Genomic DNA, 27,710 nt, shown 5'->3' on the forward strand with positions numbered 1-27,710 from the left:
ATGCAAAATTCCAGAGGTTAGCCAGAAGAAATAAGGAATTATTTTTAAACAAGCAATGTGCGGAAGTGGAAGAAGACAATAGAATAGGAAGGACAAGAGACCTCTTCCAGAAAATTAGAAACATTGGAGGTAAATTCCAGGCCAAAATGGGTATGATCAAAAACAAAGATGGCAAGGACCTAACAGAAGAAGAAGAGATCAAGAAAAGGTGGCAAGAATATACGGAAGACCTGTATAGGAAGGATAACAATATCGGGGATAGCTTTGATGGTGTGGTCAGTGAGCTAGAACCAGACATCCTGAAGAGTGAGGTTGAGTGGGCCTTAAGAAGCATTGCTAATAACAAGGCAGCAGGAGACGACGGCATCCCAGCCGAACTGTTCAAAATCTTGCAAGATGATGCTGTCAAGGTAATGCATGCTATATGCCAGCAAATTTGGAAAACACAAGAATGGCCATCAGACTGGAAAAAATCAACTTATATCCCCATACCAAAAAAGGGGAACACTAAAGAATGTTTGAACTATCGAACAGTGGCACTCATTTCACATGCCAGTAAGGTAATGCTCAAGATCCTGCAAGGTAGACTTCAGCAGTTCATGGAGCAAGAATTGCCAGATGTACAAGCTGGGTTTAGAAAAGGCAGAGGAACTAGAGACCAAATTGCCAATATCCGCTGGATAATGGAAAAAGCCAGGGAGTTTCAGAAAAACATCTATTTCTGTTTTATTGACTATTCTAAAGCCTTTGACTGTGTGGACCATAACAAATTGTGGCAAGTTCTTAGTGGTATGGGGATACCAAGTCATCTTGTATGCCTCCTGAAGAATCTGTATAACGACCAAGTAGCAGTAAGAACAGACCACGGAACAACGAACTGGTTTAAGATTGGGAAAGGAGTACGGCAGGGCTGTATACACTCACCCTACCTATTCAACTTGTATGCAGAACACATCATGCGACATGCTGGGCTTGAGGAATCCAAGGCTGGAGTTAAAATCGCTGGAAGAAACATTAACAATCTCAGATATGCAGATGATACCACTTTGATGGCTGAAAGCGAAGAGGAACTGAGGAGCCTTATGATGAAGGTGAAAGAAGAAAGTGCAAAAGCTGGCTTGCAGCTAAACCTCAGAAAAACCACGATTATGGCAACCAGCTTGATCGATAACTGGCAAATAGAGGGAGAAAATGTAGAAGCAGTGACAGACTTTGTATTCCTAGGTGCAAAGATTACTGCAGATGCTGACTGCAGTCAGGAAATCAGAAGACGCTTAATCCTTGGGAGAAGAGCAATGACAAATCTCGATAAAATAGTCAAGAGCAGAGACATCACACTGACAACAAAGGTCCGCATAGTTAAAGCAATGGTGTTCCCCATAGTAACATATGGCTGTGAGAGCTGGACCATAAGGAAGGCTGAGAGAAGGAAGATCGATGCTTTTGAACTGTGGTGTTGGAGGAAAATGCTGAGAGTGCCTTGGACTGCAAGAAGATCAGACCAGTCCATCCTCCAGGAAATAAAGCCAGACTGCTCACTTGAGGGAATGATATTAAAGGCAAAACTGAAATACTTTGGCCACATAATGAGAAGACAGGACACCTGGAGAAGATGCTGATGCTAGGGAGAGTGGAGGGCAAAAGGAAGAGGGGCCGACCAAGGGCCAGGTGGACGGATGACATTCTAGAGGGGACGGACTCGTCCCTGGGGGTGTTGACGACCGACAGGAAGCTCTGGCGTGGGCTGGTCCATGAAGTCACGAAGAGTCGGAAGCGACTAAACGAATAAACAACAACAAGCCTTAGACCAGTGTTTCTCAACCTTGGCCACGTTAAGGTATGTGGACTTCAACTCCCAGAATGCCCCAGTAAGCTTGCTGGCTGGGGCATTCTGGGAGTTGAAGTCCACATACCTTAACGTGGCCAAGGTTGAGAAACACTACCTTGGACAAACAGGAGAGACTACAGCTCCCATCAGCCCTCACCAGCCCGGCTCATGGCAAGGCATGATGGGAGTGGAAGTCCAAAGCATCCCAAAGGCATTAGGGTGGGAAGGGAGCGTTCTTGCAGTTTAATGGTCCATGGGGCAACGTGGTGCTTCCCGGCTCAGGCTACCACTCCCATCATCCCCATCCAGCGTTGACTGTGGATGATGGGTGCAGGAATCCACCAGGTTGGGAGAAGCCAAACTGCTTTTCCTGCTCGGGCGGCTGGTCAAAATAGTCCCCTCCCCTTCTCAAGGCGGAGGAGAATTGCGAGACGTCTGTCTTCGGCGGAGGGATCTCCTCCTTGCAGGCAGGCTCCGCCCCCCCCCCCCCCGCTCCGGCCTCGCCTCTTCTGCGGGCGAGGACTTCCTTCTTTTCGGGACCGCCCCGCCCCTTCGCGTCTCCTGCCATGCCCCGCCCCCTCCTGCTGGGACCCGCCCCCGAGCCTGTCCCCGCCCCTTACGCTATCCGAGGCGCGGCTCCCCTCCAATAGCAGAGGCTCTTCGCCGCCTGGGACCCGCCCACTCCGCGCCCGCCCCGTCTTCGCTGACCGCCGAGGCGTTTTGTCCCGCGCCGCGCCCCGTCCGCGGCGGGAAGCGGTTGGGTCCGAGGCGCTCCGCGGAAGACCCGCGCGGGCGCCCCTCACGCAGCCCGCCATGGCCTTCCGGCGGGTGGTAGCCGTCTCCGCGGCCGCGGCCTGCGGTTTGGCGGGTGGCTCCGTCCTCTTCTCCGCCGTGGCGCTCGGGAAGCAGCCGCCGCCTCAGCCGGGGGCGGAGAAGGCCGGCGGGGACGCCCCGGAGCCCGCCGCCTCGCCCTCGGGGCCGCCGCTGCCGCCGCCGCCGGGGCTGCTGCTGCTGCCGTCGCCGGCCGCCCCCACCGGCGCGCCCGCCTGGCTGGAGAAGCCCAACGGCTGCGGCTACTGGGACAACAACTGGGACAGGTAAGGCCGCGCCCGGACCCCCCTCCGCCCCGCCTCCCCCCCGCGCGGCCGGTGGCCCTTCGCTGCGCGGGACTCCCCGCGGCCCCCTTCCTCCCCCTCCCCCTCCAGAGCAGAGGAGCTGCGCACCCCCCGGTCAGTTGGCAACCCGGGCTTTCCGGCTCCTTCCCCAACCTGGCGCCCCGGGGCGGCCGTTTCCAGCGTCCCCTGCCCAACCCGGTGGGGGGTTCCTCGGCGCTGCGGGTCTGATGCGCCTGGGGGGTGTCCGCTGGGGGCGGGAAGGCGACCGCTTAGCGCGTGGTCCTCCTTTTGGGGGTGCTTCCCACCCCCTGGGGGATCCTGCGGGGCGCCTGCGATGGCCCCCCCCCGTTGTGCTCAAGGGGTGGTCGTTCTCCCGCCATCATGGCCTTGATTGGTGTTTCGTCGTTGCCATGGTGGTTCTCCCCTCTTTAAGTGTGCTTGGTTGCCCGCTGCCCAGAGTCACGAGGGACAGCTGTGTAAGTTTGCTAAACAACTAAATCACGGGGCTTCTGCCTTCTGAGTGGAGGCCAGGCAAGGTGGTGAACCTGGCACCCTCCGGGTACCCTATGAGTCCTGCTCTTTTGCTGGGATGGAGGAGGAGGAGGGGGTCTGCTATTCCCAGCCAGGAGAGAACATTGAATGGGTTTCTCCTATCCCATCCTCTAGGATATCCTATGGAAGCCCTATAGGGTTTCTCCTGTCCTCTGCTTGCGGGAAGATGTGGGGCTGGCCTCCCTGGCAAGCTTGTTGGAGGGAGAGGGCAGGGCCTGCAGGTCTGAGTTCTGATGGAGGAAAGCTGGCCTAGACGTGCCCAGACCAGTGTTTCTCAACCTCGGCAACTTTAAGGGTTGACTTCAATTTCCAGAACGCTGGCTGGGGGATTTTGCAAGTGAAGTCCACCCATGCTGGCTGGGGACTTCTGGGAATGGAAGTCCGGACATCTTAAAGTCAAGGCTGAGAAACACCGGCCTGGACAGTTGGGAGTTTCTGCTGGGTGATTTAAAGCAAGTTTGTTGGTGGTAGTGGGGGTCATAATCATTCCTAGAGTTGTCATTGGGATGAGTTGGGCTTCCCTGCTCTCGGCAACGGGCGGATGTGAGCCCTAGCCCAAACATCCAGAAGGCAAGGATGTGGGGTGGATATTTACATACCAAAAGCTCTGAATGCTTGTCTAGTATTATTAAGACAGCCTCTCCTTCTCTTCACTGCCTTCCTTTAAGAGCTTTAAGTCGAATGCTTTGCTTGTACAAGCTTCCTGCCCAGTTAGGGATACTTTCTCAAAGCAAATGTTCTTAGATTTTGACCCTGTAAGTGAATGTCTGGATCTGTGCTCTAGGATAAAAGAAGGCTGCAGGGGGGGTCCTTGTTTTCTTCTGAATAAGGTGGGTGAAGGTATATCCAAGAATGTTAGTCACTAACATGTTTCTTGCCATGTCCTTGTCTTTGTGCTAAGGGTGATCACAGAAGTAGCATGCAGTTGCTGAAGGTAAATAGTGTGAATGAACTGTGTGGATGTCATTTTGTCCCTGATTTGTCATTTTTCCTTCTTTGCGGAGTACAGCTGTGCCTGAGTGTTTGAAATTGTTGGCTAGTGTCCTAATATCATAGGAACTGAAGTCACACTCTTAAATTATAGGGTGGTTTAGATTGGCTTTACATCAAAATTACAGATCCGGCACCCATACCATTCATATAAAAAATTATCAAATGTTACCAACCCACAACTGTTGGGTGCCATTTCTGCTAACACATTTTGAGTAGTTGCCCCAAGTCCTAGTAGTTCAGGAGCACCTTTGAAAATATGTATTCTAAACTGTAGCAGTTCTTATTTTTTATACACACACACACACATACACAGCCCCCTGACACAATCTCGGAGAATTTCAGATAATATCAAACTAATTGCCTGATGACTTCTGTTTTTCTGCTATAAATGAAACAATACCTATGCCTTTCAGAATACTGCAGTTGCTAATTCTCTTAGTAAGGAGAATTAAGCATTAATCTCTGCCTGATCCCTTCCCAGATTAATAACACTAAATCTGAACAAAAGCCTTTCTAGTGCTTAATTTCATAATGGGTTGGAACTGCTGCACACAGTGAAGGTCTGTGTAAGCAAAGTGCCTGTAATCGGTTTAGGTGGAGACACTCGATCCAGTATAGTTTTGCAGCTTGGACATACCGGGTCTGATTCATATGTTACAATAAACCCTAAATCAGAATTTATTGAGAAGAAGTAAACTTACCAGTGCATGCTTCCTAATTTGCTGTAAGCTGCCCAGAGTCACTCGCTGAGATGAGCAGCCATAGAAATCAAATAAATAAATAAAAATTGCTTATGTCTAGGAGTGATTTTGCTGTGGGGGGGGGGAGAGAAATTGACTAGAATAGAAATAACTACTTGAATCCAAGCCAGGGTGCCTTGGCTTGTTCTAACATGCAGAAAGCTTTGTTCTGAACTTCTGAGCGCAGTGGCCCATTCAGGAAAGCATTCTGCCGTACACCAATAGGCTAGAAGAGCTGACCTTGGTATTTAAAATCTTGGACTGAGTGGTGTAGCACGCATGCCTTTCTTTTACATTCACGTTCCGTCTCTTCTGTATTTTCAGAAGTTTCTGACAGCTCAGTTGTGTTTCTTATCTGGCCAGGTTTATAGAACTTTTAGCATATTAGGCACTTTTGTTTAGCTTTGGGCAAGTAGTTCTTTAGGAATGACTTTATTGCTTGTATGTGGTTCATGTGTTAGTGGCTGCTTTTTTGGATTTGGTTTAATTTATATATGGTTAATTTATAAATCTGTTTCTGTGCAGCAGGCCTGACAATTCAGTGGAGTTCACTTTAAATAGGTAGTATCATCCTTTTTATGTCTGTCTTTTTATTTACATTTATTTGTTTGTTTTCTATCCCGCCTTTATTGTTTTTATAAATAACTCAAGGCGGCGAACATCCCTAATACTCCTTCCTCCTCCTATTTTCCCTCCAACAACAACCCTGTGAAGTGAGTTGGGCTGAGAGGGAGGGACTGGCCCAAGGTCACCCAGCTGGCTACATATTTCTGTTTTGAAGAGTGGTCCAAATTTCTCTTTAAAAGTAGGAATTGATACAGATTTTGAGAAAAAATACTGTTTCTGCAAACTAGAAAGTAAGGCATATAGCAAATTGATATTAATAACTAGCACTTGTCATTGATTCAAGTTTTAATGTTTACATTCAATAGTACTATTTTTCAACATAATGGCGTCAGTTGTGAAGGTGAAAGACAATATCCGCTTACTTGGAAGTATATTAATACCATAAACATCCATCGTATCTAGCCGATGTATAAATACTGATCAAGCTTTGTGCAATTGTGCTTCCTTTTATATTTCTCAAGTTGGTGCATTTTCTTTTGGCAGCTAAAATGTTCTGACTCTTCTTTATTTCTGTGCTTAATGAATCATTAAAGACAGAAGCTGAAATGAAATGCCAAAACTGTGTCTGGTATTAAAAGGAGAACAAAAATAATCTAATGGTAGGAAACGAGTCTCAAATTGCCTAGAAGTACAAACTGGCTGACCAGGTCGCCGCTGAATTGTGGATGTGTTAACTATTGTAAGTGATGATGATGGTGATGATGATGATGAAGTAGATAGGCTTATGGAAATGATGTGGAAATGATGAAGTAGATAGACATCACATTTCCACAAAACTCTGGTTGCTTCTTCCTCCATTTTGGAATATACAGAACTGCTTTGTGGATTGGCTAAGAATATTTACTTATGCAGGCTGGCTTGTGTTAGCAAGAGAACCTGGTAGTGTTGACACACATGCTTGAAACCAATAACACAGAATCAGACTGATCTTAAATGTAACTACTGCAATTCAGAGGCAGGACATGCAACCCTTTTACTGATAACCCTGCCCATGCTTGCAGACAAGTAGCTTCTATTTGTCCATTGCTCTTTTATCTTTTAGAGATATTATGGGTATGTTGCACCGCAGTGAAAAACGGCATGAAGGAGATACGTAGTTGTGCAACCGGAATCGCTAAATCTAAGGCTGACTTTGTCAAACGGGGGTGCAGCGCTGGAACTGAGTTTATTCCTTTGCATATCTGTTATGTTGAACGCTAGAATACAAACCCCAGGTCTTGCTTTTAGGAGAGAACCATTGGCTCTCATGAACCTGAAGAAGAAAAATGACGAGACTGGTGAACAGGAGACTTCATCTCGCTTAGCCCACTATAAAACGAAAGCTACCAGGCATATATTCCTCATACGCCATTCTCAGTACAATTTGGATGGGCAGCAGGATAAAGACAGAATCTTAACCAAGCTGGGTATGTTTGATACTCTTTTGGCTGGATAGGGTGGTGGGTGGAGATACAGTTTATAGTGGCTGAAGACCTGCTGGTCTAGGTCTGATTTATGGAGATACTTACATTCTTTCCTAATGTAGATTTTCTGTACTGATTTGCTTATTCACCACCCAATCAAATGACTTCTACGTTGGCTGCGTTAAATATACTTAACAAATGAACTTGTGTCTGTTTTCAAGCCAATGGCGAAGGCCTAAATGCCTTCTTTATTCAGAAAGGTTTTCTGCTGTCATTGCTTACAAAATTGCAAATTTCTTCTGCTTGGATGCAAAATTGCCTTTATATGAAGAATGCAAACATGAATGGTGGAAAAAGGAACAGGTTCTTGTCTGAAAACACTGCACATGTTCTTGTTTTAAAGCACTGTGCTGGAACAAAATTCTCAGTGCCTTTTTAGGAATTTCTACATAAATGTACTTTTCAGGCCGTGAGCAAGCTGAGCTGACTGGGAAGAGGCTTGCAAGTTTGGGGCTGAAATTTGACAAAATTGTCCATTCTTCAATGGCCAGAGCAACAGAAACAACCAACATTATCAGCAAACATCTTCCTGGTGAGTGTCTTCCTGGAACAGAATTTGTGGTAAGCAACATTCATGCAACTTTAATACATGCCTGCAGGAACATGCTGGCCATCAGATTTGGTTGTACTTTGAGCCATTTTATCTGAAGGGTTGAATTCAAAGTCTGTAAACAGCAGGGGTTTAAGAAGCTTGGCAAATCCTTGAGGAAGGCTTAGTGCTGCATCAGCAAGATCAGTAGCAGTTGTGAGAAGACCAAGTGGATCCAGGTTAGAGGTCTTGCTGTATACCGGTCACGTCTTGCCTTTTTGCCTAAGGTGACCCATGCAGTGTCAGGGTAGCGGTGCTGGAAAGCCTCAGGGCCTTTCCAAGTCTCACATGGAGCTGTGTTTAGAGAGCTTGCTTGGGGCTTGATTGGATCTGTGGCAATGATAAGTCTCCCTGGGAGACCTTGCTGAAGATTTTGGGAGATGTGTAACATGTGCATGCTTATTTGTTCCTCTGTAGCTCATTTGGGTCAGCCCCTGAAATGTATGGATCAGGGAAGCTGTGGAGGATTTCCTGGCTAGCAGGAGTGGTGCCACTAGCATTTTGAAACGGATCTAAAAAAGAATTGGCCGCCTGTGCAGATGGTATTATCATGTCACGTCAGTCCTCTGCCAGTAATTTGTTTCCACACACTTTCAAATGCAAACACACAAGCACCTAAATAGTCAGTTAACAGCTCGTCCCTAACAGTCGCAAGCCTGTCTTGTTCCAGACGTGGCTGCAGTCAGGAGTACATCTTTCAACTCTCTAAAATAATTACAACATGCATTCTTCATCTTTGCTAAGATGTCATCAAACCCTTGGAATGCATTGTGCCAGATAACCTTCTGACCTTTTCCTTGTCTCTCTTCCAGACGTGATACAGATTCCTTGTGTGTATTTGAGAAAGAGAATGCTCTAGCACCTAGTGCCTGGGTCACACAGACTGTTGTTCCTTGTTCCTACTTCTAATCTTGGCTAGTTTACAATTGCAGTCTAGCTAAGAGTGTCCTTGAACATCATACAAAGTGGCCTTGACCAAGGTAACAGGTACCGTGATGGCCTTTAGTAGGTAGGCAAACAAGGAATGTCAGTCCCAAAGACCTTTAGCTGAGGTTTGCCGATTAAATTGCTAATTTGAGAGAAGGGCGATAACGTTGCGTCAGATAGCGACAGCAGCTTGTTAACAATATTGACTCGAAAGATAGGAATGTTGTCTTGGTTGGGTTTGCTCTGGAGTATTTGTGGAGAAGCTGTTACTGATTACTGGGATACGGAATTAGATTAAAAGGAAAGAAAAATGTAATGCTAGCCAGAGATGCCTGCTAGTGATAACAGGAGAAAGAAACAAAATATTAAAATATATGGGGAGCAGACAAAATGGTCCGTCTCCATGAAGTAGCGCTCGGAGCACTGCCAGCCATTTTTAAAGAATCATCCTTGCAGCAAGAAGAAATGGAGACAGTGGCTATAGTAAGGAAACATTTAGGAGGGGTGAAAACATGGTTTCATAGGAAGGTAAGATTTTTAACATGTGGATGTGGAACAGGTTTTAGGATCTGTGGCAAGATGAGCTAACTTTGGGGTCCATCACAGGTTGTAATAAGAACTCTTGAAGGCTGCAAAGCAAGACAGAGCATTTCCGAAAGCTGGGAAGCTGGCCCAGAGTTGTTTACCGTGTATCTGTCCACGGTCCAGCGATGGCTTTCTTTCACTTCAGAAGCAAGACTTTGTGATCAGAACAATGGCAGCAAACATCTCTATGAAATCTGTGTCCGGAGTCTGTTAGAAGAGTCGCTATGGAATCGTGGATGTGTCTGTGGAAAGACACTGACACCGAAAGGCCTGTGAATCCTCTTGTGTACGTTGGATGGTGTGCGAATCAGACAACAAGGCTTTGAAACGCACAGGTTCTTCTCTTCTCTCCTCCCAGGGGTGGCGAAGCTGAGCACAGATCTCCTGCGAGAAGGCGCTCCGATTGAACCAAATCCTCCCAGCTGTCATTGGAAGCCTGAAGCTGTGGTAATACCTAGTCCAGCTTTAGCTTTCGTGGCGTAATTTTTGGGTTTCTTTTAGACTGCTTAGACCGGCTTCTCCGTGCGTGTGCAAATGTCACCTCGTGAGATAATGTAACATTTTGTGCACAGCATCAAGATCTACCAATAAGCAGGTTGATCTCTATTCTGTTGTTGATTTGTAAAGTTTACCGTTGGTTGCTCCTTTAATAAAATAAATGATGAGCAGCAACTTACTGGCAACTTACTTAATGCTAAATCAAAACTGATATTTCTAGTTAAAATGGGCTTGTGTTGATTAGCCAGATATCTTATTTAAAGGAGAATAATACCTTACGCCAGTTTGGTGTAGTGTTTAAGGTGTTGGGCTGGAAACCAGGAGACCATGAGTTCTAGTCCTGCCTTAGGCACGAAGCCAGCTGGGTGACTTTGGGCCAGCCACTCTCCCTCAGCCCTATGGAGGGGGCAATGGCAAACCACTTCAGAAATCTTGCCAAGAAAACTGCAGGGACTGGTCCAGGCAGTTGCTGAGAATCAGACATGATTGAACGGCAAGGGAGAAAAAAAACCTTAGCAGAAAAAACGGTTCAGGCATTGATCACAGTACTTGGAAATCTGAAACTGCTCTACTCCATTCTTTGGAATTTGCCTATTTATTGTGCAGTAAGTGTAGGAATTTGAAAGCTCTGCTTATGCTTTTACAGAACACTGTAATATAAGTGAGATGGTTCTGGGACAGATGAAGCCCTGTTTAGGTAAAGGCGACGCTCGGCGTCTTAAACCGGACTTAAAGGACGTATACGTTCTGTTCCTTTAATTCCTGCTGATTCCAGCAATCCGAATAGTATTAAATGTGAAGGCCTCTAGATTTTAATGTGTTGGGGAATGGACAATTGATTCCTTACTGTTAAAAGAAGAGAAAAATATGTATGCAGGTTTTAAATATCTGTATCAACCACCAGTCTTCTGCTGCTTTTAGCAGTATTACGAAGACGGTGCTCGCATCGAGGCTGCCTTCCGAAACTACATTCACAGAGCTGATAGCAAGCAGGAAGAGGATAGCTACGAAATCTTTGTTTGTCACGCTAACGTCATTCGCTATATTGTCTGCAGGTAACTCAAGACACTGGAAGAAGCCAGCAGGGTGGGGGGCACCAAGACATCATACATGCCTGAAGTGTAGGTTGAAGCTTGGGTTAGGACTTTGGCCTAAGGACCTGAACATTCAGTTGGAAGAGTGCCTTAAAATGTCCTTTCAGCTCCAGAAATATTGGCCTGGCAGTGGATTGGGTTTGATGACAAGCTGGGGTGGATGAATCTGGAGTGGTTTCATCTTTTTTGAGATTTACCAGCCACTTCTCTCCAGATTATTTGGGTCGTGTGTAACTCTTCCATAACTCCAGACAGTAGAATGAAGAAGATCCAAGTTGTTCTTGACCCCCAGCTAGGAAATCCCTCATTGCCACTGGGGGCACCCTGAGTTGGTGATGGGATCCAAATGGTAGAGACAGTGAGTAATATAGCATAGGACCCGTGACTGACTAAGGATCCCACCTCACCTTACAAAATACACAATTTGTGAAAGAATATATTCTCATGGTCTCCTAAGAGACTTCTCATTACTGCTGTTTTATTTTGTGGATTTGCTGTTAAATTTTTGTTTTAATGGCCACCAGGAATGGTGAATTGACCTTGCAGTCTTTATTAAAACATTCACAACTGTTTTTTCTCTATCTGTTTTTCGAAGAGCATTGCAATTTCCTCCCGAAGGTTGGCTTCGGATATCACTCAACAACGGCAGCATCACCCACTTGGTGATCCGCCCTAATGGCAGGGTGGCACTTCGCGTGCTTGGTGACACTGGATTCATGCCACCAGAGAAAATCACCCGCAACTGAGTAAGCCTTTCTGGAGCTTCCCATCAGCCCTGAGCCAACACAATAATAGTGGAAGATTATTGTTGTGTAGGATACCGAGTTTCACTAGTACTTAACTAATGCCTATTTTTCGTCTGTCCTTTCAAGCTCATGCAAACAGGAAGGGTCTCCAACCAAGAGGACAATGCTACTCTCACCATGTGGCCAACACCTTCCCGTAAAAGCCGCAGGCTCCTTGACTGGACTTTGGATGTCTTGAACTACTTATTACATATTGATCATTTGCACTAGTACATCATGGTGTACAATACTGATAGTGAGAGAATTTGCTCTATACAGCTCAAGTGAGAGGACCACCCCCTTCCTGGCTTCAAAACAGAAATGCTGGCGGCTGCCCACCAAAGCCTACCAGAGGATCTTTTCTTTCCTACTGCATGCAGGGAAAAAGATAGAAATACTGTGAAGTCCAGTAATACATGGATATTTAAATCAACATAAAGCCAGAATCAACCAGATGCAGTAATTTGGAATGTGAGGGAGATGAAATCTTAAGGTAGCACCTTCTCTTATTATGCAGCTCAGGTTTGCACACGGACAAGGATTGGGACTGAAAAAATACTTAAATAAAATAAAAGAGGGCCTGCAGCAGAGCTCTTCTGAGAGAACTTCTCTTCCAAGGCTGAGCCTGGAAAAAGCAAGTGCAATTTTCTGTGCTGTTCTTCCTTCAAGCCCTATTTACTTGGCCTTCTGTTTGAGCTTTTGGCTACAAGCATCCTGTTCCTAAAAAACAACCACACACCTTTCCTAGGATCCTCTACCATTAATAATTGTTACAGGTTACCGTTTGTCATTTGATCCCAGATCCCCTGGGGCAAAGGGTATATGGGAATGTGTGTACTAAACAATACCAAGTTAGAAGTGAGGGTAGGTCATTCTATCTTTGGCATGCAGAGATTATCCTTCTATTCTTAACCGTTGGAGTAAAATACGCTTTTTATGGGGGGGGGGGAACTGAACCCTTGGCCAGTAATTGCTACTTCTAGACAGATTAAATGCTTCTTGTGAAACTTAACTAGCTGCTTGTGGGATTGCAAAAATGGAATGGCAGGGTGTTGGGTTATTCTGTGGTCCTAGAAGATGCGGGTGATCTATGTCAATCAGTGCAGAAAATTAAGCTATTTCTATTTGTCTTTGCGTATCTGCAAAAATAAAAATGAATTGATTTTCACTTGAGACTCCTTTAAAATCGTCCCCGGAGTGTGCTTGACTAGTATTTTCTAAGTGAAGATTTCAAGCCTGACACTGAATACCAAGATGCCATAAATGCAAAAAGGAGAAGTGTGACATTTGTCTGGGCCTTTGCTACTTACGCAGTGCGGCATCTGATTTTACTTTTTGGAGGAAGGGGGAATTGAAAGGGAGGGACCAGGCCCACGAAATAGCACGCCGTAGTAATCCCAGCTGCTGCTTTGGGTCGGATTCTAGAAAGCCCTGGAATGTGCAAGGTGTCTCATTAAAAAGCGCACTAGTCATCCCTGGGGTTTCTCACCTTACACGCTTTGGTGTGCCATACAAGGCCTTTGCGACTGTGCTTCCACGCCACAGCAAAAAAAATTTTTTTTTTTAAAAAGTGCAGAAACCAACCAGCTACCACAGGTTTTACATTAACATCACGAAATCAATTTTCATTCAATATTCTGTGTAAGTTTCTAGGCCACAGACGAGAGTGGAAGTTTAAAAAAAAAATGTTTCAAAGACGTTACTTCTAACATTGCCCGATCTTTTTCCTCACCTAAGATCTGAAGCTGTTGTGCCTGCTGGGTGGAATGGGATGACAACATTCTCCCTGTGCCTCTGCAGCTGTGTATAGGACAACCCCTTCTATCAACGACCATTGATTAATGGAGAAAAGACTATTTAAATAAACAAATTTAATAAGCTTGTTTAAAATTCACATTAAGACATTGACCCCCAAAAATAAAAATACACAAGTCCGTTTTAGACAGTATTTTCCACACCAATTCTTTGACTTTTCTTCAAACATCTCAACAAAAGTGTTAACGCTTGTGCTCCAGAAACGCCCTTAAGTAAAAAAGTATTAACAAAGCAAAGGAAACCGGTCAGTTGCTTATGGTTTTAACACTTTGCAGTGGCTAAGCAGGAATGCTTTCCTTTGTACTGCAGAGTAAGCTTTACACAAGACCGGTGACTGCTTAGAATAGCCCTATCTGGCTCTGTACCATTAAGTACACAAGGTGTAATGCGCGTAGAGCACCTTGAACATGAAGGCTGAATTTCAGAAACCATAGTACACTAAAGGATTTCTAGAAACTGACTTTATCTCAACATTGCACTACAGAACTCTGGTGCATTCCATTTTTCCCCCCTAATACCGCAACCCCACCACAGTCCTTAGGGCCTATGGAAAAGTAGCTTTGAGGCATCAGCACAACCTGGACAGATTTTATACTTTCTGGAGAATGATACAGATAGCAAACGCAAGGTGACTCAAGGGAGCTGCCCCCAAAGCTGGTTGTGTTTCTATCCAAATGATCCTCACATTAATTTGTAATAGGCTTGGCTTTAACTGGGAATATTTGTTATTTATGCATAAGACACTTATATTACATATATAAAATAGATGGTTACAGTACCTCTTGGAATCTTTTAAACTGTAAATGATACCTTTAAAAACTCCAAAAGCAGAAAGCTAAAATATGTTTAATATATATATGGGAATGTTACTAATTTAATAGCAAGACTGGAATACCAAACATAAAAGTTACAAAAGGCACTAATAAAACTGGAAGAGTCTTGAGTGCAGTTCTGAAGTTTTAGTACCAAAAACATCAAGTAGTATATAAAATGTTGGTTGCGCATGGGTAAGGAAACCACTGGTACCATTCCTAATGCTGTGATTATTTCAAGCTAGTGTGCAGTAAATAACCCCTCCCCACCATTCTCTTTAATCCCTACGATTAACAGAATCTCCCATTTTGCATGTATCTGTTTTCCTTCCCTTCTACAGAGGTTATCTCCAATTCCACAAGGACAGACATTTGCAGTAGGGAACTCGGCTACTAGGAAATGGCTTGCGGTGAATATAAACATTAGGAATGTGGGCTTGGGCAGGTTTATTCTAAAATGTTGGAAACTCAGAAATTAGTGGTCATTGAATGGCCTGGGATTTAAAGTAGCAGTGGGAAAGCTGTTATCTGTTCTAGCAGTTTCACCAAACACAGAGTTAACATCAAGGCTATTTGCTCCCACGGTGCGCAATGATGAACTTAACTGTTAAAAGGAAAAGCCAGCAATGGCTTTATCACTGCTTTTCTGAGGGGAGCTGCAAAGCCTGCCCGAGACCAGAAACAAAGAAGGGCAAACGGGGAGAAATAGTTCAGTTGTGTTATTTATATCTTTCATCGGCTTTTCTTAAAGGTTCAGCGCAGGCCACAGCATGTTCCCTTATGCTTTTTAACAATCCTTCTAATTAGATGATGTCGCAAATCTGCACTCCGTATCCATTGGGGGAAAAGTTACTTATTCCTCTCTCAGCCCAACTGGAAGACTGGTTACAACAACTGATTTCTCTTTATGCTACAGGTGCTACAGCCAAGAGGATCCCAACGAGAGGGAGCATTACAGGCAGACTGGACCTCAGGGAATGAGTCCAAAAAGGCCACTTCAATCCATGATCACTATACTATAGATTTAGGATTCCTTTTCAGGTGTGACTTACTAACCCGCAAGACACTGTCCGGTAAATGGAATTAAAATAATTCTCTGCCAGCAGCCCCCTCTTCCAGGAATAAATAAATAAAAATGGTCGGGGAAACCATCCTGTCAGTGTTTCAAGAATCCAAAATTTCCTTCACTTCAACACTAATGGTTAGGCAGTCCTGAGAAATGTGGCCTTTTGGACAAAAGAATGTAGTTGACATATGCTGGGGTGTACCGTCCCGGGCTCCCTAAATCCGGGGAGAAGCCAGCAGCCCCTGCGTTGTACTTCCCCGGGCTGTTCTTTCCTGGGGGAAGGTATGGCGGACCTCTTGCTGGGCTCGGGGTGGCGGCTTGAGGCTTGGCTATTCCTTTGAGCGAAGGACTCGACCATCTGTCAGAAAGACGCAGACATTTTTATCCACTCTAAGAGTGTAAAATGGGGAAATGGCTTCCTGTCTTTATGCTAAGCCAAAACGCAAGCATTTGTCGTAATGAAGAATTGTAAAAAAAAACAACAACCAACCAACCAACCACCAGAAAAAAGCACCAGAGAAAGTGTTGCTATGGACTTCATCTAAAGATCGTTTGTAACTAACTTTAAATGCTGTAGTTGTACAGATTTTAGTTATGCACTAGAAGTCAACAGTCTTTTTGTTCCTTGACTGCAGTGTGGTGGATGGATAAGCAACACCCCTAAATCCAGCCCTGAGCTTCTGAAAAAAGTTTGGCATCAGCCCCGTCTCTCTGCCTCCCATCTTCGTGTCTTTGCCCAAAAGGTGCCCCAAGACCCCTTCCTTTGCATGTAAGAGGGAATCTGGAGGGGCTGTGTCCAAACATGTAGCTGGAAAAAAAGGGAATGCGTTTTTCAGGGGAAAAGGGGTGGGTCTTGGCAAAAAACCAATTTGCGGTTAATTCTAGGTTAAGTAAATATCCTGCAGGCAACTGCACAATCAGCTTCTCAAGAAGAGAAGTTATACCCCTCAGCAGTTTAATTACTGGGGGGGGGACGATGACACACAACACTGGCGCTGTATCACCCCCCCCCCCCGTGTCATACAATGGACGTGACACTAGCCCAGATAAGTACGTGGTCATCAACCTGACTGGAGAGCCGCTTAAAGCTTTACGCTACTTACCTTTGCCGTTCAGAAGAAGGGTATCCCTGCACAGACTTGTTCCACTTGTAAACAGCGGGGTACCTTTGGGCATCGATCTCCACCCCATGCAACGCGGCTAACACGTCGTTGTCCCATTTTGACGGCTGATCCCTAAGCAGAGGACGAGAGTGGGATCAGGAAGCTGAGCGCTGGCAGAGGCTTCCTCCCTAACCTCCGACAGGTATTTCGGCGTTTTAAAACCCCTGCCCGTGCTTTGCCGAGTGCGCGCCACAATCGGGAATTTTCACCTCTAAGTTATTAACATCGACGTTCTCGTAAAACTGCACCGCCTCTTCCATCTTTAGCAAAGTCCAATGCACGTGCTCATTTCCTTTTAATTGCATGCGCGTGCATAGATCCACCACAATTCCGAAGTAACTGCACAAGGTGCTTGATGAGTGAACTAACCCAGTTTCAGGGTGTGCACGTCACTAACTAACCAAACAGGCTGAGCTCCCGCAACACACTAAGCAAGCCATAAAGAAACTAACCAAAGTTAAAAATCGTGCTTAGCGCGTGCAAACACCACAGCTGTGTTTTAAACTAACAGTTAAACCATGTTACATTAATGGCCGAAAGCCATCTTTTCCGCATTACAGAAACAGATGCCTTCCTACTCCATCACTGCAGTGAAACTGATACCTGAATTAGAACTTGTTGTGTGTGAAAAGTGCAGGTTTTCACCCTGGGGATGGGGCTGGGGGGTGGGGTGGGGGAATCACTGTGCCACGTCAGTATCTATTTAGAAAACACTGCAAGTTAGCCGTCGGTGTAGAAAATGTGCTTAAGAATACAGTAGACTCCCAGCTAACTGGCACCCATGGGGATTGGTAGATGCTGGATAAACGTAGTTTCCGGCTGCTTGGGAGTCAATATTAATTTTTATTTAAAGTACTATTTATTCAATTTTTTTGCCGGTCGCTTGAGTTCCAGTTAACTGAGAGTCTACTGTGCATTTCCTACGGTGGGGTCCACAAAGAAACCGCTTCCTTTATCCACCACCCACGTCATACCCTAAAAGGAACAGCTGCTCGGTCTCTCCGTTTGAGGGTGGCGTCTTCAGAAAACCAGGCACGGACGTCTCGGGCTGCGATTCGGAAGCGCCCGGCTGCTCTCTCCCCCCAGCCCCGAGCTCGGTTTCCGCAGAGGGCCCCTCTGCCTCTGGTGCGGATTCTCCTTCGGTTCTGTTTCTGATATCCTCGTTCTTCCTAGCAGTTGCACCAGCCTTGGAAAGCAAGGAACGCGTTTTAGGCTGCTGCTCTTGGCCTTTCTGGGTTTTTGCTGCCCTCTGGCTGGGCTTCCCTGGTGAGCATCCCCTCACCGTGGCCTGATCCTGACAAGAAACTTGACCAAATTGTTCCATTAAATTGGCAACAGGAGACTGAAAGCATTCCTCGTGGCTTGGATGCCTCCTATGATGGTTTCCTGTCCTATCATCACGAGCTGCAGGGCTACAAAATCCATTTTTACTGACAGGATCCCCTTTTTCTGACGGCCCGCTGGAGGTTTTTGTCCTTGGCATTACATCCCCGGTATGTTCAATGGACAGAATGTTGCACTCCGAGCCTCCAAAGCTGCTGATAGTCGGTTCGTTAGGTGCTATGACGTGGCTGTAATTTCTGGCAGCGTTTTGTCTGTTTTTTACTTCTTCCAAACTCATATCGTCATCATCAAGAAATGCCCCAACAGAGACAGAATTACAGTTTTTACTTTTACCTATTAAAAAAAAAAAGTTGTGGGCATCAGACCCAACTGTAGATTTCCACATTCATTATATCCCGTTGATCCTGGCAATAGTGCTTATTTCTTACTGCTCTTATGTAAAGACAGTTGAAGTTCCTGCTGTATCTATTTTACATTTAATCCCTCCCATCCTTTCCCTACAGCAGCCTGTGGCTACAGGACAGGCACCACCTTTCACCTGATAGGTATATCCTTCACTTATAAGGAAGTCTGTCTACAAAGTAAGCCTCAGAACTGAGGCTGAGTGGACAGCAGCATGAGAATTTACCTTTTGCAATTGCGGATTCAGAAAATTATAAAGAGCTATTGCTTCGAACGCAAGTATACATTGAATAAAAATTCACTCAGAATATGGGCGTAAGGAGGTAAGTAACACAGATACCACCAGTGCTTCTGCACACATTCAGCTGGCTTGCTCCTGCAATGTTTCAAAGCATTAGCAAGTTTGCCTAGAATAGATTTGGGGATTAAGCAAGCCTTTCAGCCACCAAGCCCATGTCACCATTCAGCTTTCAATCTTTAAAAGAGTCTCACCAGAAGACTGTGGAGGTTTGTATCTGTTGTGGGCTTCATTTTCTCCTGTGTCTAGCTGAGCATTATTGCTCATGTCCCGTTGACTCAGATATTCTTCTAGCTGTTCTAACCCCTCCTGGGAAGACAGATCAACAAAACAGCCCAGAAATTCCCAGTATTCAACCCACGGGAACCCCAGTTCATGAGCTAACTCCCTGCAATAAATAAGATAAAACGAATCATGTGTGAAGATATTAAATTGACAACACGTTTACTGAAAACACATTTTTAAAACAACCAGCCTCAGGATTGAACTTCGTTATAGATACCACCACAAACTCAAGTTCCTTGTTCTTTTATCAGCATTCACACACTAGAATGCCAGTCTGTTTTATACTATCATAGAACATCAAGGGAAGAAAACACCCTGAGTATTACCATATTTACCCAACATGAAGAGACCCTCAAATTTAAGAAGAGTCACAATGAAAGATCAGGTAAACAAGTAAATAAAAATGTTCTAATTGGTAAACGTCCTGTGCAATTTCGTTTCCCAACGAATCAACTCCAATCCTCATCACCCTCCCCTTGACGTTATGAAGTATATGCTGACATATTTGCATGCATGCATGCACGCACACGCACACACACACATACACACAGACAGATGGACAGACATTCTCTCTTCTTCCCAGTCAAAACAAATAAGTAGGAGGGGAAAAACAAGATAAAGAAGGGGGAACTGGACAGGGAAGGAAAGAGAAAAATCACATTTAGATGGTACATCAATGGCTAAACACACCAGGCAAACATTCTTCCCAAGCGTTAACTAATCTTCTGGCTAATTTTCAAAGGCACCCACATTTTGCAGTGCGACTTCGGTAGCCATCTGCAATTCATACTGATTCTGTTGTTTCCAACAGCTTCTATTGTCTGGTCATGCAACGCCTCCCGCTCCCTCAGAGGAACTTATTTGAGTAAATACAGTTAGGGCCCGTTAACCCAAGAAGCGCTTCTTTGCCTCTAACTTTTTAAAAGATTTCCAGCATATGAAATACCCTTGGTGCAGAAAGGAACAGGTATGTCATGACAAGGTATTATAATAATAATTTTAAAAAATAGCAGACTCTTTCCAAACTGGAACATTTTAAGACAAAACTGCTGAATGCACAGAGTGTACCAAAAGTCAAGTCCCAGAAGCCAATCGCAATACATCGCTTTGTTTTCCCAGAGAAAACGTTATTGTACTTAGGAATGTTCAATGGTCATGTATCAAACAATAAGGAAGCATTTAGAGGAAAATGGCAACCAACTGAAACATTTAATGTAATTTATATAACACACTTCTATCCGCCCTGATTTTTGGTGCACCCGATATATAACTTGTTTGTGTGTAAGTATAATGATTAATAGCAACTCCTATTGCATTTGGTGCTCATGCTTATTAAGAGTTTAACAGTGGTTAAACAGAACTATTTCCTGTCTTTTGCCATGCGGCTTCGAGCACTGACTCTGAAATACCTTCCAACTCTTTCAACCCCTCTTTCCAGATCAGATTTTCTGAGATGGTAAAAATATCCCGCCCTCTCTCGAGGGGGAGTCTTCCAAAGCCTGCGGAAATCTTCAGCCTGTTAAAAGGGAAGGGAAAGGAGAGGTGAAGGGAACGTTCTACCTTTACAGCAAGCTGGCCCTGCCGTTCCATGCAAGATGAGAGGTCCATGTGGATGATTTATCTACCATGGGAGCACACCCCCTGCCTATTAAATCGTGCTTATGTTAAGTATGTTTCACAAAGGCCACCAAAACGGAAGAGTGGGCTGAAGCAGAGGTCTCTTTGCCCCCCTCACCTTGGAAGGGCTCACCGGTCCTGCGTAAGCCCTCACGGCCAGCATGGGATCTTTGGGGCTGCCAATACGTCTAGGCAAAGGAGCGAGCGGGCTGCTGTCTGTTTGATCCGGTGACCAAGGGGCTCCAATCACGGGCGCAGAGGCATTGTCTTCTGCCCTGAAGAGGGGCACGTAACACTGGCCTGGATCGCAAAGAACTGAAAGTGGCATTCGGGTGGAGAACCCCCAAGGGAGCAGCAGCAGTTTCTACCTATCTGTGTGGTGCGGAGCCACATCATCTGCCCCCACCTGTGAGATACTTCTCAACTTCGCTGCTGCTTGAACAGAATGTTTTCAAATTCCCCCAGAGATTAAGACATTTACTTGCATAAACAAGGCTGGTTTGATGTGGGTCAAGAAGTTCTACGCTCAATACCCTCTGGATTTTGTTTGCTGTCCCGGGCGACGCATGCCCTTTGCTTAGGGAATCGCTCCAAAACAGAAGCCGTGGAATGAAGCCCCACAGAGAGCCAACGTGAAATACAAACCTTCCAAGTGTTCCCTAATTTTCGTTTTCAGATCTGCCGATTTGTTTTTGCTCCTTTCACAGACAACCTGTTGCGCGAGAAGACGTCAATGTATTAGTTGAGCACGCTGGCCTCGTCTTTTGTACTTACATTGGAGCTAAGGTATAAAGCGTATTTCATGTGAAATCAAGACAACCGTGGAACGCTTCGAATGCGACTTGCCTCGGCTGGAGTTTGATCGTATTTATTTTTTGGATTCTTTACAGTGCCTGGGTGGGAAGCAAGAATGCTGACCACATCTGGATTCCCAAATTTGCAAGCAAAATGCAGCGGCGTATCAAAACCCTAGAAAAACAAACATACGGATAATCCGTATTACGCAGCAGCTTTGTTTCCACTACCCGAGTGTGCGTGTGTGCATCGAGTTGTCCTGCTTGCTACTGAAATTCTACCTTAGGGAGAATGGCAATGGGTCTTGGGGTACACAGACTTCGTGCAGCCAGCAGAAATGGATGAGATAGAATGCACAAAGCTAAATGACGAGTGAACGTTAGTTTTCCTTAAGCTTGGAATGGGACTTTTCAGGTTAAAAGGTTTCCACCGCAGTTGAAATGAGTAGCCCTTTCCCACTCAAATCCATGGGGGGAATCTATCGCTACTGTCTTCCATTGACTCACTGGGATAACTCTGAATGATTTTGGCTGGGATCCTATCCTCGCTGATCTGGCAGCAAGTCCCATCAAACTTAATGGACCTTCGTTCTGAGAGATGTACACAACTGCATCTCCGAATGCATCTGAGATGGTCCTTGAAAGGAACAGGTTTTACCATTAACATTTCAGTGTTAAAAACGAAGGGTGTGTTTGGCACCGAGACTCACTATTTTATCCGGCGTATTCAGATAAAGGTCCACTATGTAACTGATGCGCTTCTGCAACATGATTGCGTCATCATCAGGATACATCAGCCGCATAAATTCAGGGTTTTCCAGAGTGTCCAGCAGCAAACGGCAAATGCCAGGCTGATTCTCTTTAGCCACAACATGCATGACGTTGTATCTACACCCCTCCTATAAAAAGAGCAGACACCGTCACCGTGTATGATTTCCCCCACTTCTCAGCTGATAACGGGATAGCCTTGCTGCAAAAAACGAGATTAAACTGCACATTAAAAGCATGCCTAGTTATACAATGAAGAGACGGCAACAATCCCTCTTTGCTGTCTCTTCTTAATGAACTGCTTCCCTGTGCAGTTCTTCACACTGAAATTAAGCTTCCGCTATATTATAATTCTCATGCAGGGATGTCGCTGTTTGGGGCAATATTCCAGCAATTATACAATGAAGTATCCTGTAAGTAATGCCCATCCTTCTTCCACCCATCTGAAAGTTCCTGCCTTCTCGCCATCTTTCTAAAGAAGCAGATGTTGATATGAAAGCTCACGCTCTTTGGTATCCTGCCGTTAAATCACAGCTCACGTAAAAAGTTCTTTTCACACCCAGCGTGGATCCAACGTTTCCCAGCCCTGCTAAGTGATCTGAAATAGCCCCCCAAGGTCCATGCCCTCCTTCCGGCGCCAGTTCCCTTTTCTTCAGCACCTGCTCCGAAGTTGATGCTAGCCCTCATTAAGGAAAGTAGCTGTCACTTGAAAGTCTCAAGATTACGATTTTAAAACAAGCCACGCAGCCGTACCGGCACTTAGCAAGATGTTGTATTACGACAATCTCTCAGAATCACAGAATGGGAAGAAGCCATTTAGGCTGAGCACAATCCCCCTCTCCGTGCAGAAGTCTCGAAAAGAAAACGCAGCTGGAACGTGAGAGGGAGGGAGGCGGAGAGATTGTAGGCTGCTCCTAAACACGGCCAGGCCTGTCAAATAACATTTTAAAGGAACGACTCGTGGTTAATTGAGGAGACCATTGAAGTAAAAAACAAAAAACGCATAGAACACTTTGGTGCACACAGCTGTAGGTTAAGGACTTGCTGAAACAGCCTAACGTAGCTTCCTTTTTCCAGACTCTGCCATCAGCCTCAAAATTAGCTTATAGAGAAACCAGGTGTTACACCAAATTGCTCGGATGCCAAGACTGGCCAATGAACAAAGGGTCTGTCTCTCCTGCAGCTGGTAATGGCCAGGGCACTGTTGTTGTTTTTTTTTACCTGCACAATGGTCGGATTGTCTCCAGAGCCAATGAGATAGCGGGGATTACTCCAGATGAGTTCTAGGAAAGTACTTTCATCTCCTTTTTCAACAGCCTTCCGGAGTTTTGCAGTAAGATCCTGGGTACGAGGGCTTTTGTAAGTGTTGGCTCTTTCTTTACTGACGCTTTCCAACTCAGGAGAGCACAAACCATCTGTTAAGACATAAATAGCATTGTGCGCTCATGATGCAATACCTACTCAAAAAGGTGCATCAGCATTTGCAAAATGAAAACAGCTATACATACACAGGTCTGACTCCGCGTGTACTGTACGTTAGCATTTGGGTAATTCATCAAGGTGTAGAACCCACAATGTTAATTTTAAAAACCTTAAGGCAGGCGTAAGCATCCGTAGTACTGCACAATAGGATTAAACTGTAAGGTTCAGCGTCCTTCCCCCTGGCCTGGTTAAGCAGCAGCCAGAGCCCCTAAGCATATCGATTAGCTTCTCTTGAGATTCCCTTTATAAGGTTGCAACTTAATTTAAAAAGCACCACCTGTCATTCTCCATAATAATAGTAGGTGTTTAAGCCAGCCTAAAGTCATTTAATCCCAAAAGCCATTTAAGAAGTATGGAACACCATTTACCTCTATTGAAGACTGAACAGATTTTCACAGGAGACAGAGAGATGGAGGACTTGTTTGGGGAAGGAAAATAATCACATATGCCTCTGGCAAATTTCTCGGCATCTTCCCTGTTTGAGAAAGCTTTAAACCGTGACCCTTTGATCATTTTAACAGCTTGCAAAGCTTCCTTTTTATCCTCATACACATGTACCCTTTCTGGAAAAGAAAAGCACTGAAATAAATTCATTTCTGATGAAAACAGGAGAAGGGAACACCAAGTCAGCAAATCTGTCCCTCTATTTTAATCGCAAATTCAGTTTAGCTGCTTAATGCTGTGGTGATTTACAACAGAAAATACTCAGATCAATTAAATCTGGTTTGGTGAATTTTACTTTCAGGGACTAACTACAAGACTCCAAATGATAAACATCTAGTTTGCAATTTTTTTCAGGGCCTTCTACATAAATGATCAATTCTAGTCAAAACTGCAAAGAGACAATTAAATTAAAGCTGCAGGGCACACCATTAATATTGAAAACAAGAGCGTAAACTGAGTTGAAATCATCCCCCTAAGACTATGATGCAACTGTGAGCTGTTTTTTCATCAGCAAGTCAACTTTGTTTCCTGAGAAAGTAAACAACCTTTCTAAAGTAACTTATTCTGCTCGAAATCATGGATCCAAGATAGTGACATCAAAAAAAAAAAAAAGGGGGGGGGATTGCCCATTATGAGAACCTCAGATTTACATGTTTTCATGTCCTCTGGCACTGTTTTAAGGAGCCTGGAAAAATTTGCTTCCTTTTCTGGGGCCTTCTTATCTCTTAAATCTCTGTTCAAGGTATTGCAGTTCAAAACAGGTTATGATTAACAATTTGACCTTATCTTGTTGGAACAAGCCAACCTTTAATTCAGAAGTGGGAATTCAGCCTGAGGTCCATATATCCATGCTGGCCAATTAATGTCACATGGGGGTATGAGTTGGAGGGAGAGAAAATCCATCTTTAAAAAAGGCACGAGTCCCTGGAAAAATCTGGCAAGGTGGATTTAGCCCACAGGCTATCCCTGAATCCAGCAAACTGGAGATTGCCAGGCAACAAACAAGTGGGGCCCTTTTAACAACGGAAACAAATGTTTGATTCCAGAAGCAAGCAAGGGGGAGGAAGCTTGCACACTCAAGATTCATGCAGGCGCATCTCCTTCCTCTTATATCTATGTTAAACCATCATTAATTTATCCAGGTGGTCTCCTTTGGTAAACGATCTCTTCCCCCCCAGTATTTTGTACTTTGAACATTCCAATTTTGCACGGGGGAGGAAAAAAAGTGTGCCATCAAGCCACATTCAAAACAATAGTCCATTTTATTTTCTAGCACAAGAAATGTTAGGCTTCAGGTATTACGTCCCTGAAAAGAACAGTATTGATCTTTGAAAAATAAGCAGCACTGCTATTTTTATGCTGAGCATTTACTATTGTCACACTTAAAAGGTCTACTCCAACAAGCATTTATTCTCAAATAATTCTACCATCCTGGCGCTGTGTGCACATTAAACGCAGGCAATCGGTAAGATTGATTCCCTTCGCTGAATTCTTTATTTGCTTGCCAGAAGAAGGCAATATATTAAGCATAATTGGTGTATGTCTTATCTGAAGGAGTCTACAGCAGCTACCTTGCCGGCTCTCGCTGCGTAGCAGCTGTGCGGCAGAACCATGGATATTGCGGGGACTGTGAGATCCATCAGCCCCGAGAAGCGTGGCCGGTTCCAGGAGAACCGGCATTACCGTCAAAGCATCAGGAAAGGAGACTTCTTTGCAGTACAGAGACTGTAAATGAAAAAGACGCTGAAGGAACCACCATATCTGAAGCATCTTCATGAAATGCTTACCGTTTCTGGCCAGAATGTCGTCATACACTGGGCACACGCCATAGTATAGCGCAGGCTCTTTGGAGGGAATCTGGGAACGAATGGGAGAGCCATTAGCCTCACCCATCAGGGCTTCCTCCTCAGGAGGGTTCAGACCCATGCTGTATCCAAAATCTCCATCCTCAGGAGAGCCAAGGTGACCGTTCCTTTTTTTGACGTCTGGCTGGCTACCATCAGCTGCAGCGGTTCCAGGAACACCGTTCAAAACGGGAGCTGCCGTTGCCTCGAGTGCTCTCTGCTGTTCCAATATGGACTGGGCCAATCTTTTTTCAAAAATTGATCTGGTGGTCAGGGTAATGGGCCCACACTTCAGGCCAGCTTTGACAATCTCTTCCCTCAGCTCATCAGGCGTCAGCTGTTTTAATCGGGAAAAGATTTCTTCCATTGTTATCTTCCCTGTAGCCAAAACAGGCAGAGGACATCATCTGGGTCAGAAGTGTGCTAAAAAGCCATGCAGGTTTAGGCAGAGTCTAAAGGAAGTTAAGGGTCTGTTACACTCCACGTTGGCTAGGCCAGTGTTTTTCAAACTTGGCAACTTTAAGCTGTGTGGACCTCAACTCCCAGAATTCCCCAGCCAGCATGCTAACTGGGTTAGACCTTCAAGCACTGTCTCCACTTATAGGCACCACACCTAAAAGACTCAGAGAAAAACTCTAGATAAAAAGAAATTTGATGGTAAACTCAGTTACCAAGCAGGCAGTGAGCACCCGTTCACATTTAATGTGTTCAAACAGAATGAACGGACATATTTGGCGGATATTTGAACTCTATGCCTTAAAATTCCAGTTGCTACTCAACAATTTGCCTATTACTCACACTTCAATTGTCTATTACTCACTTTTTAATACGCCTATGTCAGGCAAAGGTTACCACTACTGAGATACATATATATTATTTTACAACAAATCCAGAAAGTTGAAACAAAACTCAAACTTCTCGTTAACCACTACAATATTGTTATCCCACATGGAAAATCTGTTTTACTCAGAATTGGTACAAATTTTGTAGCTCTGACAAAGGCATATCCCAAAATATAAATTTATCAGATTTGATCGATAATGCAATTAGACGAAAGTTTAGTGTGCCTTTCCATGTGCTGGAGTGGCCAAACTTCTGGGGTACATGCAATTCATCATTTCAGTGCATGAAGCAAAGGGATCTAACTACTCACAGACACGGACCTTTTTGTGCATTTTTGAAAAAAAATCATTTCGCATGTATGTAGCAGCTACAGGCCTGACCAGTTAAGATCTACCAGAGAAAAGCTGCTTTGAATCCCACACTTTGGGGAGCTTCAGGGAGCTGAGGCAAAGAAGTGTTGCTTCTCTTGAGCAATACCAATGTTGCAGAATAGCTTCCCTCTGGAGATCAGATCTCCCTCTTCGCTGGCTATATGAAAACTTCTGAAAACTGTTTTGGAAAACCTTCCCCTGATTTATTGTTGCCATTTTTATTTTTATGGCATTGTTTAATTGTTCTGATAAGAGTGTTGGATTTTTACTTCTGTGCAGTAGATGTTTTAATTGTCCTATTTATTCTATGTAAGCCACCAAAACTCTTTTTCATTGTGGCAGGATAGAAACACATTTAGTGACTAATTAAACACGTTGAATTTTCAAAGTTACTGGAGTATTTAAAAAAAACAAACCCAGACCAGACCACGAATGGATGCCCTCAATCTATTTCTGTTTTAGCACAGCACCTAATGTTAGCAGCAAGCATGCTGAGCATTATTCTAGATCTTCATCATTAAGCATCTGGCAGGATGCTTAAATCCACTTCTGCTTCCCTATTTAAA

At 44.7% G+C, this 27,710-nt stretch overlaps 2 protein-coding genes across 5 annotated transcripts; one reads left to right on the plus strand and one right to left on the minus strand.

Annotated features, from left to right (window-relative positions):
* The first annotated feature begins 2,622 nt into the window (after positions 1-2,622).
* Positions 2,623-12,964, plus strand: PGAM5 (PGAM family member 5, mitochondrial serine/threonine protein phosphatase). 4 transcript variants are annotated; one of them, XM_063315410.1, is made up of 6 exons: positions 2,623-2,925; positions 7,083-7,261; positions 7,725-7,850; positions 9,778-9,863; positions 10,839-10,972; positions 11,607-12,964. In XM_063315410.1, exons 1-6 carry the CDS (start codon positions 2,642-2,644, stop codon positions 11,755-11,757), a joined length of 960 nt encoding a protein of 319 aa, XP_063171480.1. In that variant the 5' UTR covers positions 2,623-2,641; the 3' UTR covers positions 11,758-12,964. The 4 variants fall into 4 exon arrangements, with proteins under 4 accessions (XP_063171480.1, XP_063171481.1, XP_063171477.1 ...); XM_063315411.1 differs by having other exon boundaries at positions 2,624-2,925; positions 10,842-10,972; XM_063315407.1 differs by having other exon boundaries at positions 2,625-2,925; positions 9,778-9,866.
* A 688-nt stretch (positions 12,965-13,652) lies between these two features.
* On the minus strand, positions 13,653-26,309 carry ANKLE2 (ankyrin repeat and LEM domain containing 2). Its single transcript, XM_063315848.1, has 12 exons — positions 25,874-26,309; positions 24,011-24,205; positions 23,382-23,575; positions 22,103-22,291; positions 21,445-21,567; positions 21,244-21,310; positions 20,717-20,898; positions 20,391-20,497; positions 18,891-19,084; positions 17,627-18,329; positions 16,593-16,724; positions 13,653-15,847 (listed from the first exon to the last, which is right to left on the minus strand). Exons 1-12 carry the CDS (start codon positions 26,295-26,297, stop codon positions 15,619-15,621), a joined length of 2,739 nt encoding a protein of 912 aa, XP_063171918.1. The 5' UTR covers positions 26,298-26,309; the 3' UTR covers positions 13,653-15,618.
* Between the last annotated feature and the right edge of the window lie 1,401 nt (positions 26,310-27,710).

The sequence above is a fragment of the Candoia aspera genome, chromosome 15 (genome assembly GCF_035149785.1).
Source record: "Candoia aspera isolate rCanAsp1 chromosome 15, rCanAsp1.hap2, whole genome shotgun sequence".
NCBI lineage: Eukaryota > Metazoa > Chordata > Lepidosauria > Squamata > Boidae > Candoia > Candoia aspera.